Below are 15,355 nucleotides of genomic sequence, written 5' to 3'. Positions count from 1 at the left end.
GCAAATAATTAATGAATCTTAAACAATATAAATTATATTTATGGATATTAAAATATTAGTGATCATTACTAATAATAAAATAAATCATTTCCAATTTGATGTCAACCTGAATGGATGATGATAATTGAATTTGATGATAAAGGAATCCTAAGCTAAAGGCACTGCTTGAGATTGGGCACTCTATTTGTCACTCAACAAAAATTTAAAGAGTATTGATTTTCTGAGTCATCATGGTTGATTCATTTTGGTGATGTTTATACCATGGTGCGTATTAAACAAAAAGCACAGATCTTTTATAAATTATCAGGGTCCAAGATGGTTATTAATTTGGAAATACTAAAATACAAACAGTTTCATTAAAAATGTCAAGGAGCTTTTTGGAAAAAAAAGAAAAAAAAAGATATTAACAGCAAGTGATCTATAGAATACTAGCTGCAATGGCCCATGAAGTCCCTTATTATCATTTGAACCCTCTCAGTTACCTTAAAAGTTAAGTATGGCTAATGCCTATTCTGTATAGTCTCTGTGAGGGCCAAATACAAACTATATGCCAATGAACGCAGAAAAACATGTAATGCACAAAGTGGGTGCTCAAAAAGGAATAACTGAACCTGAACTCAAAAGTCTAAATTATTGAAGCTTCATGAAAACATCAGCACTTGTCCTTGCTGTAGCTTATGTATCCAAGTATCTGGCCTTCAGTGGAGGAAATTACTATCAATGATACCCTATGTCCTACTATTTTGCCTGCCACCTCAAGGTGCAGCCCAGCTGTAATGACCCTGGGTTTCGCAGATGATGGAGAAAAGTCCCCTCATAGCTGATTAAGTACAGGTAGATGAAAATGAAGGCAACTGAAGGAGATGGTGGGAGGACAGCAAAGTGAGACACGCTAGCTCTAGAGCTGCGATAGGGGTAGGGCAGATGGGGGCCTGGGAGAGGTGGGTGGGTGAGTTACATTTAAAATTTCTAAGAGAAATTGAAATTTATGTATTGTAAGGTATTCAAACCATTTTCTGTGCAGGAGATTTGATCACACTGTGAAAATGTGTCATTGTTCTATCTTGCCTGCCAAGGCATTTCTGATTGATCTAATAAAGAGCTGAATGGCTAATTTTAAAAAAAAATGTCAAGGAGCATATTGCTGGGGGATATTCTTTACAGGAGAATTTTCATAAACATTTCAGTAAGAAAAAGTCACTCCTTACAATGAATTTAGTGCTCAGGAAATGAATATTTGTAACTAGATACTCCTGAGTCATTTTCCACAGACCTAGATTTACATCCAGAAAATGCAAGATCACTATATTTAAGAGGCAAAGCTGGAAAGTTTTTAGGAGTACTTATCACTTGGAGCTTTCAAATCTTGGATATAGGAGAAAGGAAAAATGTTTTTGGAAAAGTCATCATTCTGCATTGTCTTATGAATCAGAGAGAGACAGATAGACATACAGACAGAGACAGAATGAAAAAGAGAGAGACAGAGAGGGAGAGACAAAGAGAGACAGTGATAGGGAAAGAGAGGGAGAGATAGGGATAGAGGTGAACTTTGTCAGAATTTACATATTTGTGACTTTGAGATACACTGAAGAAATAGATGATAGAAAGTTCACATATCGAGAAGATAGTAAAATACCTTATTTATAACAACACATGTATTCAGAATATTAAACACATTATTGGAAATAACACGTGTATTCAAAATGTATAGCAAATTGCTAATATTATTAAAATACAACTATAGAAATTATTTGAAAGGGGGCTATAGAAAATAATGTAATGGAGTAATCATTTAACAAGTCCCTTTATTCCTTCTGATAATATAAAATAAAACTTCCAGTGGAAACCATGACACATGTATGGCCATGCATCTGTGCCCAGAAATCATGCCCTTTGCAGGCAAAAGACAGGAAATATAAAAGATCCTTTTTTTTTAGGCTAACCTAGATCTAAAAAACAAATGCGGCATGTTATTCCCAGTTTCAAATCTTCAAATAAATGTTAAGGACTCTCTTGCGAACTTGCATTCATATGCATGAGACAACATTTAGTGAAAAAAACAGTCCACAAAATTGAAAGAAATTAAGGGGGTACATATTGGAATGCTTAGAGGGAAGAAAGGGGAGTGGGGAATCATGTAATTGTGCTATCATCTCAAATTTCAAAAAATAGAGGAAATAATAGGTTAAAATTTAAAGAAAGCGTTATGAAGGGGCAACTAATTTTTTATAAATATGTCATAGGAAATTATGAGTTTTCAACAAAAAATACTAAATTCTAACTGTAGGTTATTCTGTGTGTCAGAGAGGGAAGTCCCAGAGGATAAACAGGTACTCCAGAGTCCTGATATTCTTGGTTGTTCCTAGAAATGGATAACAAGATCCTATGGCTAGGCACAAAACCGACCTTGGATTTGACGTGTAAAGAAATCAACTGGGCAGGGATGGCCCTTGCTTTAGGATTCGTAATAATATTTTGAGCAGAGTCTATTTGCACATTTTGGAGGTTTTTTGAATGCCATTTTTGTACAGACTGTTTCACTTGATTTCATTTCTTTTGATTAATGATACCAGTATTCATTGTCAGGAGACATCTAGCAGCATTTTTTTCTATTAGTTAAACAGTTAAACATTGGCGATATCTCTTGAAGCTCTGTGTTATAACAGTTGAGTTCAGTGGGCTAGACGAAAAAAAGGACTCAACATATGGAAAGACTTAAAGATAGCACAGGACATATCAATACCTGTATACAAAATCCTTCTTTAGCGTTACAAACTTATCTTCTAACAGTGTGGTTGCTTTGGCTCATATAGTCCAGTCTACAGTTTTAAATTAATTTAACTGCACTGTAGTATGCTTAGATTCAGAATGTATTTTAAAGCACATGCCACGGTTTTAAATGAATCCTATATGACATATGCATATTCATTGTGACCTTTACCCGCCAGTATAGTTCTGGAAGCAAAATGTTTGCTTAAATGTTCTCACAGGGAGAGTTATTTATTTTATTTTTACAAGAATGTTCAATTAATCATCCGAACAGAACCTGACCTTTAGTCTAATTGTATTAGTTTAGGAATATGAGATCACAAACCGTTCAAGAGGGTCAAGGTAGAAATACTGGACAGATCCAAGTTGTTGTGGCACAGAACCATTGGTTGATTCCATGAAACTCCCTTTAACTAACTGTATAAAAAAGCTTTGTCAGTTCAGTTCCTTCACAAATATTCTACTTTGAGCTTCTGCAGAAGAGCAAAGGCTGGTACCACCATGGTAAAGTTTCTGCTGCTGGCTTTGGCATTTGGTCTGGCTCGTGCTCATGTTGAGGTAAATTCATTTGGTCTGTGAACAGGTTTGATGTTCTTCAACAGCATGTTTTTGTGGATGTGATGTGTCTTTCAGTTTGTCCATGCAAGTCCATATTCATTTCTGACTTTCACTCATGTGCACTTTTTCAATCAGATTTTTCTAAGATGAAACAAATGAACAAGGAAACTATGGGTTGAATTTCAGAGCTTAAGAGGCGAGCACATGAGTAATTCCAAAAGGTCTCATGTACCAAATGCTATGTAAATTGAGTCATCATATTACCCTGTGTTATTCTACATCCCTAGAAACATAATTTTTTAACTAATAAAGAAAATATTATTGATTTATGTTTCTAGTTATTTTATGTATTCCCAAGGACTGGGATCATAGGTTTGATACCAACTCACATTCTAATGTCCTTTGCTGTTTTTTTTCAGATTGATGGAAACTGGGTTACTGTTGCCATTGCTGCTGACAATGTGAAAAAGATAGAGGAAGAAGGACCTCTGAGAATCTACCTTCGTGAACTTACTTGTAATGAGTCATGTGATAGATTGGAATTGACATTTTATATCAAGTAAGCAAAATGTCAACCATGTAAACTTAGAAGACTATTTACATTTTACAGATTTCATCTTGTTAAATTTATAGGCCAATGTTCTGTTTCTGGTCATGAAATTGAAGGTCTTGTTGTCAGAAATGTGATTATGTTATTCCATAATGGGTTAGCTCTGGACACAACACAGAAATTAGATATTGTGTCCAGTTCCTTTAATGTTTCCTTAGAAATTCTCCAGGTTGGAGGCCTGTGCTTGAATTTCAGGCTTTAATATTATATGCAGGAGATTCTAAGAATATCATTTATATTAATTTAAAAGTATGTGTGAGCATTTGGTTCAAAGACACACATGTTATGTTATTCAGTCAATAATGTCATAAAAGTCTTCTACACCCATCTTTGATAAATCTAATTTGTAAAGTACTGTATCTGATGCTCTAGATTCAGAGATTCTCTCTCTGCCATCTGGATGACAATGTTCAATGAATGAGTGCATAACACCATAAGAACTTCAAATGCTTTAAATCATTCCGATACTCTAGATACAATTATAAGATTTAGGTTACAAATAAAATCACTTAAAACACAAGCACATATTTCAATGTACTTATTGTTGGACTAAAACAAGAGAATTAACATTAAAAATCATACTCAGTGAATAGTCAAATCAGATAAGGAAGAAATCACAGCCTTCATAGGACTTGTTAAAATTGACTCAAAATAAGTCATGTACATAATTACAAACAGAATGATATTTTCTAAACAAGAATTAGGAAAACTGAGGTAAGCACAGATACTTCTCTTTCAGCTCTGTACACTGTTCATCAGGTTCACTATAATACTTGGAGGTTGTTAATACTAATTACAATGTTATAAAGCATAAAGAATCGTTACTCTGTTTAATTTTTTAGGGCAAATGGTCAATGTACAAAGACCAAAGTCACTGGGAACAGGCAAGAAGATGGCAAGTACAATGCTCAGTGTAAGTATGGGATTTGGGAGCTTTCTCTGAACAAAAGCATTGTGGGTGTGCACATACAAGCTGACACTTCAGCCACCCATAGGTACATAAATCTAGAACCATTTTGGTTACTTTGAAATTTATCAACCCTTCCAACCAACTGAGATATGGTACAAAGTCAGAGTACATTGTAGGTCTTCTGAAGTTTACATGGAGAAGAACACTATTACCTGAAGATGTGAGTAATGCTAACAAAACATCTCCAAATAGGTTCCTGCATGAAAATTTACTTCTAGATAAAATCCAGTGTCTTTTCTTTCATACAGTATCTTGGTTGTTATTGGACTGGCCTGACACTCACTAATTAGTCTCTCATGCCCCAAACATATTTGCAAACTTATTGCCTCAGGCTATCAAGTACTCATATTGTAGGCCTTTTCCATCAACCTGGATTAATAGAGGATTAAAATTAACAGTACCATTTTAAAGATTCCTTTTCTCATATTTTGTTAAGATCATAACATTTAGATCGTTGGATGATAACCTCAATTTTGCAAAGCAGTTAGGGGAAAGTCTGTTTAAAAATTTCAGACTGACTCAATTTTTAAAAATTGCTAAACTAATAGCAACATTGTTCACTTGAATTATAACTGGTGTGCCTTTTGGTTTGATCTTAAATGAATGGAGTGCACATTCTTCTGGAAAGTCTATTATTTCCTAAACTTTACATGGATATTAAAAAGCAGTCCTGTAATTGAAAATATCCAGATCCCAAAATACTTTTATTTCCTTGTGAACAACTTTTATCATTTAATCAGTGTCAGTAAGTATAAATTTCAGACTCTCTCTCTTTCACACAAACACACACATACACACACATACATACACACCTGGAGAGAGATGGAGAGAAAGGTATATGTACATAGAACACTCACACACAGAGACAGACGCATATACACTATGAATGTCTAATAAATTTGACATGTTAATTCTTATAGCTTTTCCATCAATAGTCATACAAGATGAAAACTTTTGTGTCTATTTCTCATTACTACAGTCTTTTTTTTTTGGAACTATGGGTTTTTATTTTTATTTTTTTTCTTGAAAATTCTTTTTTTTTATTGAGAAAAGGAGAAAAAAAAACAAGTTTCCACCTCCTCCCAGCCTCCCATTTCCCTCCCCCTCCTCCCCCCCCTACGCCCCCTCCTCCCACCCTTCTCCCCCTCCCCCCACTCCTTTCCCCCTCCCTCTCCAGTCCAAAGAGCAGTCAGGGTTTTCTGCCCTGTGGTAAGACCTAGGACCTCCCACCTCCGTCCATATCTAGGAAGGTGAACATCCAAACTGGCTGGGCTCCCACAAAGCCATCACATTACGTAGGATCAAACCCCCGTGCCATTGTCCTTTGCGTCTCATCAGCCCTCATAGTTCGCCATGTTCAGAGAGTCCAGTTTTATCCCATGCTTTTTCAGTCACAGTCCAGCTGGTCTTGGTGAGCTCTCAATAGATCATCTCCACTGTCTCAGTGGGTGGGTGCACCCCTCGTGTTCCCGACTTCTTTGCTCATGTTCTCCCTCCTTCTGCTCCTCATTGGGACTTTGGGAGCTCAGTCCAGTGCTCCAGTGTGGGTCTCTGTCTCTATCTCCATCCATCACCAGATGAAGGTTCTATGATGATATGCAAGATATTCGTCAGTGTTGCTCAAGGATAGGGTCATTTCAGGTTCCCTATTCTCAACTGCCCAAGGAACTAACTGGGGACCTCAGCTTGGGCACCTGGGAGCCCCTCTAGGGTCAGGTCTCTTGCCAACCCTAAAGTGGTTCCCTTAACTAAGAATTGTGGTTCCGTGCTCCCCTGTCCAACCTTCCTTTATCCCAATCCTCCTGCTTTCCCAAGGCCCGACCTCCTTCCCTTCTAACTTTTCTCTCCCCATCTCCCCTTACCCCCAACCCACCCCACCCCAAGATCCCAATTTTCTCCCCGGCAATTTTGTCTACTTCCCTTAGCCAAGAGGATAACTATATGTTTTTCCTTGGGTTCCCCTTCTTACTTAGCGTCTTTAGATTCACCTATTGTAGACTCCGTGACCCTTATTTATGGCTAGAAACCAATTATGAGTGAGTACATCCTACTACAGTCTCTTTTGCGTATATATTTATTTGCTCACCATGTATTACCATGGTATGACACCAAAGTTTTATACTTTTGGGAAATTGATAAGTGATCTTTTAGATCTGGTTGAAAGGGGAAGGAATACCCAACAGAGTGATCTCATAGGTCTTGACATGATGAATTCAGAGAAAAAGGAAAGTATCTGTACCTAGGATTCATTGTCAGGTCAAAAGAGTGTTATGATGGGATGGGCAAAATTAATTACTATAGGAATATCTTCGCACACATTTGTCATATGATAATGAATCAGAGGTGATTGATAGAGTTGCAGTATATAATAACGTTTAGTCAACAAGTGACATCAAACAAAGTAAAAAGATGAGGGACACTCATTTTGAATTGTTTCTGTTATTGCAGTTGAAGGTGACAATACATTTGGACCTGTGTATATAACACCAGAGTTTACAATCTTTGCCAATCAGAATGTGGATAGAACTGGCCAGACTACAAACATGATTTATGTTTATGGTAAGAATAGTAGTGGGTTTTTTTTTAAATAGTAACAAAATTATCATCCAGCAAATAAGGATTAAGTCAGATTCACCCTCCAAATACAGTACCATGGTATTTCCAAACTCCCATGCACTAAATAACAATCTGATTGCTTTGTGGACCAACTTTTAAATTATATTGTAATTTGAGTATCACGGTCATTGAAGATTTGGGGTGATGAGTGAGGTCATTGGAAGTGTTTATGTTCATATTTCCTCACAGGAGAAAGGGAAAACATTTTTTTTTCAAAAGTTCAAACCATTTTGAGTGTCTTTTGAAAAAGTGTGTACTAAATTAAAACATAAACTCTAGGTTATAGACTTGGAAGAAATGTGAGAATTCCATTGACAGGCATCCATGACTCTCTAGGGTCATGTTTTTGAAAGTGGGTAGGATTGAGATGAGTGCACTCTCTAGAGAAGTTTTTTTTTTTTGATATCATGGAATACTGAAAAGTGATGTCATACCACCATTTAGACTTTATTAAATGTGTTCATGGAATTTGGGGAAAATTATTATTGCCTGTATTGACCCACCCAGGATAGATGAAATTGGAGTAGTTGGGATACCAAGGAAGCAATGTAATTTCTGAAGAATTCTACTGAACCTATCTTTAACATTGTCAATTATACAATATAGGAAAAGGTCAATCTTTGACTCCTGAACAATATGAAAAAATTGAGGAATTTGCTAAGGTCCAGAACATTCCAAGAGAAAACATTCAAGATGTTCTGGCTACAGGTAACCTCAGTGTTTATTATTATGGCCATAGCATTTCTAAATACATAGATACATATTTATTCATATATATATATTGATTTACATTCATAAATATATAAGTATATAAACATACTTAGTCTATCTATCTATCTGTTTATCTATCTAGTCATTAAGTTTCTGATTTGGAATAAATCTAGTCATATGCAATCTTTCAGTTGCTTTTTCCAGAAATAATCCTTGTGGAGCTGTTCTAATATTCATATGAGAACATTTATGTCACTCCTTACCCCATACATGTTCTTTTACAGATAATTGTCCTAAAAAATGACCTTCTTTAGGTGAGTAGAAACAAAAGCATTGACTAGCCATCTTGATATTTCAATAGATCTGTGTTTATTACATAAAAAATAGAAAAAGTATGTTACAAAGGAAAAAATGAACTCAAATTAGGCAAAATTAAGATAGAATATTAATTGTCTTTTAAGGCTGAATATCATATAGTTACAGAAATGAATGATGGAATATGTTTATTTATAAATCAGTATGAAGGACTTTTATATTGTTCAGAATTGCTAAAATTTTTATATTGAGGACTATTCCATCAATTTAATGTATCTTGTATTTGACAAATAATTCTTTCTTTATGACTGTGGGCTATTATTTGTCACTGTTTTCTACATGTATTATTTGTAAAATAATGTTGATGTTTTCAGAATATTCTTTGAACCCTCTCAATATAAATTTTCATGTATGTCACAGAATGTCATTATTCTCTGTTGAAAGTACTCCTATAGAATCCCAAGTGCAAGGTATTGGTGACTTCTAGGAAAGGAATTGTTTATGTACAATCCATTCTCTATACTCTGTTTTGTTATATTTAAATTTGCATTCATACATTCTCAAGGACAAATACTATTCTGTTCAATCATATTTTAATTTTTGCTTTTATGTCTGCACAGATGACAACACGATGAGAATTATGCATCATATTCTCTTGGGCATGAAATCAGTATTACATATAAATCACCATTTCTTTTTAAATGAATTTTCCCCTCACCTGTGAAGTCTGGATAAAACATACCGAATTGCTGACTTACCTTTTCCTTCCCTTCTAATTATCTATGATCTCTTTTTACTTTTTGAATGATTAAATAAAACATTTCAAAGAGCAATAAAGATGTTTTGTAAAGGATCTCATCCAGAAACATGTGTATGTTCACTAAACTAATTAAAATAAGTACTCTGGTGTAACAACTGATATCTGTATTACTAAAACCTATTGAAATAACTAGAAATGTCACAATTATTGGTGAAAGATGGACACAGGCACTACACAAGTGAATTGTATGTTCTGCTTTATGTTTAATTTTAGCTGAAAATTATAATTTGCAGTTGAATGATCCTTATACACTAAAAGATTTCACAGAACAAACTTTTGGGATCTATCCCCATGTTCCACATTATTTAAAAGAGAGGATGAAATAATGTTTTTAAAACTATATCTGAGAAGATTATCTTTTGTTAAAAGATGTCAGTAAGCAAATGAATCAGGATATGCTTAAATGGTGTACGTATGTATGAGTCATTCTCCTTGAAGAATAAATTCCTGAAAATGATCTTCCAATACAAAATCCTGCAAATATCCATGTGTTTATTACAACTTTTTTTTATGTAACAATGATTCCTTAGAGTATAGTTTGCTGTCAAAATAGGAAAGGCAGATGCAATCTTCTCTGTGGGCTTGTAACAAAGAAAAAAAGATATTAGTGTTGCTCCATTCAACTTCCTGAAGTCTAAAGATATAACAAAATCAAAGTACTCTCAATATTTATGACCAACATATTTTAATATTAAACAATGATGTTGGATGGAGGCCACTTGTTTCCTGGCTGCTCAGCCCCTGAAAGAATCACACAGGAACTATATTATTTTAACCACTGCTTGGCCCAGTAGCTCTAACTTCTTTTTTGCTAACTCTTACATTTTAATTTAACCCATCTCCATTAATCTGTGAATCACCATGAGGTTGTAGCCTACCATGAAAGTTTCAGTACATCTGGTTCTGCAGCAGCTACATGACTTCTCTCTATGTCCTTTGTTCTCCTAGCACTCAGGCTAGCTTTCCATGCCTACCTATGCTCTTCCCTGCTATATGTCCAAAACATTTTCTCATCGATGCTACAAAGGTAAATCCCACAACACTTCCCCATTTCTGTTTAAATACAAAGGAATATTTTAACTTTAACATAGTAAAACTACATATTAACCAAACAAGTATCAAGAAAGAATTACAGTTACAATATTTATATCTATTTTACTTTTCATCATAACTAAGGCAAACTATAAATATAATTGTCTATTCTTCCACTCCTCAAAGATTCCGGTAGAATATAATATTACCTAAGTAAACAGAAAGTACATTGGAAGCAACAGCCAAAACTCCAGGATTGACAGAGACATCTTGCTGCCAGGACAGTAACTCAAAGTTCTTCTGTACCTTTGGGGCATCCATTTTCAGTCTACAGGCCCATAGTATCCAGCAGACTTTTCCATGAAGCAGAAAATTTCAAAGATAGTTTCTCCTATATTGGCAGTTTCTTAGTCCCTTTCTTCTGTGTCCTGCAGAATATCTGGCAGACTCTTTCATGTAGAAGGAACCCCAAAAGATCATCTCACCTTTATGCAAGTTCAGCGGCCATTTCTCTGTGGGTCCTGCATGTCAAGTTCATTAAGCAGTCCAGGCAAGAGCAGTTTCTTACTCAAATGGCTAGCCAATTCCATAAGGAACCTCTTTGATGTCCATCTTCCTCTTAAAGTAGTTGGTGTTGTCAGGAGCAGATGTGTCTCACTGACATTAAAAGTTTTAAGTTCTTAAAAGATTTTAAATGCCATATTCTGAAGGTCTCTGAAAGACTTAAAGAATACCAATTTAACTGAAATATATCTCTATATATTTAGAAAACCTAACTAACATGACAACAAGCATGACTATATTTCTTAATAATGCATTATATTTTAAAATGAGCTGCACAAACACAATACCATAACCAAGAGCAGAAATATACATATAACAAAATTGACCTTAAGTTTGTATCAATAAACCAAGATCCATAACAATGCAAATCTCTATGGCATACACCCCTTTAAATATAAAAGAACATTTATAAACTGTATTTGGGACTATGGGCATAGTTATTCTCCAAACTGCTTCCTGTTATTTATTGGGTAATTTTTGAGGGTTGTTGAAAGCAACCTTTCGGGTGGTCTTGGTCCATCAAACCATATTAGTCTGAATGTAATCCACAGGTTCTCTTTCTCTGTGGAAACAAAAATGAACCTCTTTTCTAAAGCAACATATCATTAGATTCAAATTTTGAATTCAAGATACCTTTGAAATATATATGTTGGATTATCTTAGCAGTCTCCAGAATCAAATGTCTCTCTGCAGTCAAAAAATTCAAAGATAACACAATAATATATGTAATCCAGACTCTCTGTGAATTTTCCAATTTACATGACTTGTTTTTATGCTATTACTTTTTCTACACATTTAATATTTATTTTATTATCTTTATTCCTTTAATCTATGACTATATGTACTCTGTCTCTTTAAAGACTTTCTGTAAACCATTTATGTCCTTTAATTTCTCTCTATTTCTTCTCTCTCCCAAACCTACATACATTTATCTAACACTGTGACACATTTAGAGTTCCTTTATTGTCTGAATCTGTCCATTGTGTGTCTGTAATTCTTTAACATCCAGGAGCACTTCTTAAAATGCTAAACCCTTCTTATGAACTTAAGTGGCCACATTATTAGGGGAAATATGGCACTTTCTGCTTGTCTCACCCAGTGCAGCATTCCCTTAAGCTCTCTCCATCCCTCCCTTTCTCTCCTCCTCTTCTCCTTCTCCCTTTCCTTCTACCCCTGCCTCCATTCTCCAATATTTTGTCAGGCTATCTTGTCTGCTTCCAATTTCCCGGTGGATCTATATGGTTTTCTTTGGGTTCACCTTATTACTTAGCTTCTCTAGGATTATGAACTATAGGCTCAACATCCTTTGTTTATGGCTAGTATCCACTAATGAGTGAGTACATACCATATTCATATTTTGCCTTTTGGATTATCTCATTCAGAATAGTGTTTTCTAATTCCATCAATTTGCATGCAAAATTTAAGTTGTCGTTGTTTTTTACTGCTGAGTAGGTTGACTCCCAATTTTCTGAGAAAGTGCCACACTTATTTTCAACGTGGTTGCACAAGATTGCATTTCCACCAGCAATGGATGAGTATTCCTCTCACTCCACACCCGGTCGAGCACAAACTATCATTTTTGTTTTTGATTTTAGCCATATTGACAGGTGTAAGATGGTATCTCAAAGTTGTTTTGATTTGCATTTCCCTAATAGCTAATGAAGTTGAACATGTCCTTAAGTATCCTTTGACCATTTAAATTCTTCTGTTGAGAATTCTCTGTTTAGTTCAGTACACCATTTTTAATTGGGTTATTTAGAATGTTAATATCTAGTTTCTTTAGTAATTATATATTTTAGAGATCAGTCCTTTGTCTGATCTGGGGATGGTGAAGATCTTCTCCCATTCAGTAGGTTGCCTTTTTGTCTTATTGACTGTGTTCTTTGCTCTACAGAAGCTTCTCAGTTTCAGGAGGTCCCATTTATTCATTGATGTACTTGCAATCTGTGCTAATGGAGTTATACTAAGGAAGTGGTCTCCTGTGCCCATACATTGAGGCTACTTCCCATTTTCTCCTCGATCAGGTTCAGTGTGGTTGGATTTATTATATTGAGGTCTTTAATGCATTTGGACTTCAGTTTTGTGCATGGTGATAGATATGGATCTATTTTCATTCTTCTACAGTTTGACATCCAGTTATGTCAACACCATTTGTTGAAAATGGTTTCTTTTTTCCAATGTATAATTTTAGCTTCTTTGTCAAAAATCAGGTGATCATAAGTGTGTGGATTAATATCCGGGTCTTACATTCAATTCCATTGGTCAACATCTCTGTTTTAATGCCAATACCAAGCTGTTTTCATTACTGTAGCCCTATATTAGAGCTTGTTATCAGGGATGGTCATTCTTCTGGAAATTCCTTTATTGTATAGGATTGTTTTGGCTATCTTGAGTTTTACATTTGTTCATATAAAGTTTTCTCAAGGTCTATCAAGATTTATGTTGGCATTTTGGTGGAGATTGTATTGAATCTATAGATTTCCTTGGTAGGATCTCCATCTGTATTATGTTGATCTTTCCTATCCAAGAGCATGGGAGACCTTCCCATTTTCTGCTATCTTCTTCAATTTCTTTCTTCAAAGACATAAAGTTGTTGACAAATAGGTCTTCCACTTCCTTGGTTAGAGTTACCCCAAGATACTTTATAGTATATGTTGCTATTGTGAAAGGTGATGTTTCTCAGATATCCCTCTCAGCTTCTTTGTCCTTTGTGTACAGAAGGGCTACTGATTTTTGGAGTTGATGTTGTATCCGGCCACATCACTGAAGTTATTTATTAGCTGTAAAAGTTCTCTGGTACTTATTTTTTTCTTTTTGTTTATTTTTTTTAGTTGTTGAAAAAAAATTTCCGCCTAGTCCCCATTTCCCATTTCCCTCCCTCTCCTTCCACAAATTGCCTCCTACCCCACTCCTCTCCCCCCTCTCCCTCCCCCCCAATCCAGTCCCCCTCCCTGTCAAGAATGAAGAGCAGTCCAGATTCCCTGCCCTGCAGGAGTCCAAGGTCCTCCCATTTCTATCCAGGTCCAGTAGGGTGAGCACCCAAACAGGCTAGGCTCCCACAAAAATGGTTCATGTATTTGGATCGAAACCTGGTGCCATTGTCCTTGGCTTCTCATCAGCCTTCACTGTCAGCCATGTTCATCAAGTCTGGTTTCATCCCATGCTTGTTCAGTCCCAGTCTCGCTGGCCTGGTGAGCTCCAAGTAGATCAGTTCCACTCTCCAGTTCGTGGGTGCACCCCTCGTGGTCCTGACTTCCTTGGTCATGTTCTCCCTCCTTCTGCTCCTCATTTGGATCTTAAGAGCTCAGTCTGGTGCTCCAATTTGGGTCTCTGTCTACATCTCTATCCATCGCTAGATGAAGGTTCTAAAGTGATATGCAAGATATTCATCAATATGGCTATAGTATAGGGTCATTTCAGTTTCGCTCTCCTCAGCTGCCCAAGGCACTAGCTGGGGACCTCTCCCTGGACACCTATGAGCACCTCTAGATTCAAGTCTCTTGCCAACCCTAAGATGGCTCCCTTAATTAGGCTATATATTTCTCTGCTCCCTTCCTTTATCCCAACCATCCCATTGCCCCAAGCTCCCCCCATCCTCCCCTTCTCACGTTTCTCACCCCATTTCCCCTTAGCCCCATGCCACCTCACCCCCGAGTTCCCAGTTTTTGCCCGGCAATTTTGTCTACTTCCCATATCCAGGCGGATGACTATATATTTTTCTTTGGGTTCACCTTCTTATTTAGCTTCTCTAGGATCACAAATCATGTGCTCAATGTCCTTTATTTATGGCTAGAAACCAATTATGAGTGAATACATCCTATGATCATCTTTTTGGGTGTGGGTAAAGCAGAAAATCTCACAGTGATAGAAATGAAGGACAGGATATTTTTATAAATATTTATAAAACAATGTGAAGGATTTTGTCTAATTCAGAATTGCTAATATTTTTATATAGAGGAATATTCCATCAAGAAAATATGTCTTTTCATTTGAAAAATCTTACTTTACTTATGATTTTGTACTATAATTTTTGTCAAATACAAAAGCATGTTTATCTTTTAGTATATTCCTTGAAACCTCTCAATACAAATTTTTATGTAGCATCACAGAATGTCATTATTTTCTGCCAACAGTAATCCTATACAATCCAAGCACAAGATATTGGTGATTTATAGGTAGGAACTATTTGTGTACAATCCTTTCTCTGTACTCAATATATTATTATGTTTAATTTTGCTTCCACACACTCTCAATGACCAAATCTTTCCTGTCTGTTCAATAATGTTTTAATTTTTGCTTTCATGCCAGCAGAGATATAGGAGGAATGGAATCATGCATCATATTCTCTTCATCATCGCAACAGGATCACATATAAATCACCATTTCTTTT

At 35.8% G+C, this 15,355-nt stretch overlaps 1 protein-coding gene across 2 annotated transcripts; it reads left to right on the top strand.

The window, feature by feature from the left end:
- The first annotated feature begins 3,239 nt into the window (after positions 1-3,239).
- LOC121444691 (odorant-binding protein-like) lies at positions 3,240-9,400 on the top strand. 2 transcript variants are annotated; one of them, XM_041646590.1, is made up of 7 exons: positions 3,240-3,327; positions 3,747-3,886; positions 4,780-4,850; positions 7,356-7,466; positions 8,130-8,231; positions 8,519-8,548; positions 9,170-9,303. In XM_041646590.1, exons 1-6 carry the CDS (start codon positions 3,271-3,273, stop codon positions 8,536-8,538), a joined length of 501 nt encoding a protein of 166 aa, XP_041502524.1. In that variant the 5' UTR covers positions 3,240-3,270; the 3' UTR covers positions 8,539-8,548; positions 9,170-9,303. The 2 variants fall into 2 exon arrangements, with proteins under 2 accessions (XP_041502524.1, XP_041502523.1); XM_041646589.1 differs by lacking the exon at positions 8,519-8,548 and having other exon boundaries at positions 9,170-9,400.
- The last annotated feature ends 5,955 nt before the right edge of the window (positions 9,401-15,355 follow it).

This window comes from Microtus oregoni, unplaced genomic scaffold (assembly GCF_018167655.1).
Source record: "Microtus oregoni isolate MIOR12 unplaced genomic scaffold, Mior012 000137F_ref0000512, whole genome shotgun sequence".
NCBI lineage: Eukaryota > Metazoa > Chordata > Mammalia > Rodentia > Cricetidae > Microtus > Microtus oregoni.
The sequence above is the reverse complement of the archived record's forward strand: the minus strand, read 5'-3'. Positions and strand labels throughout refer to the sequence as shown.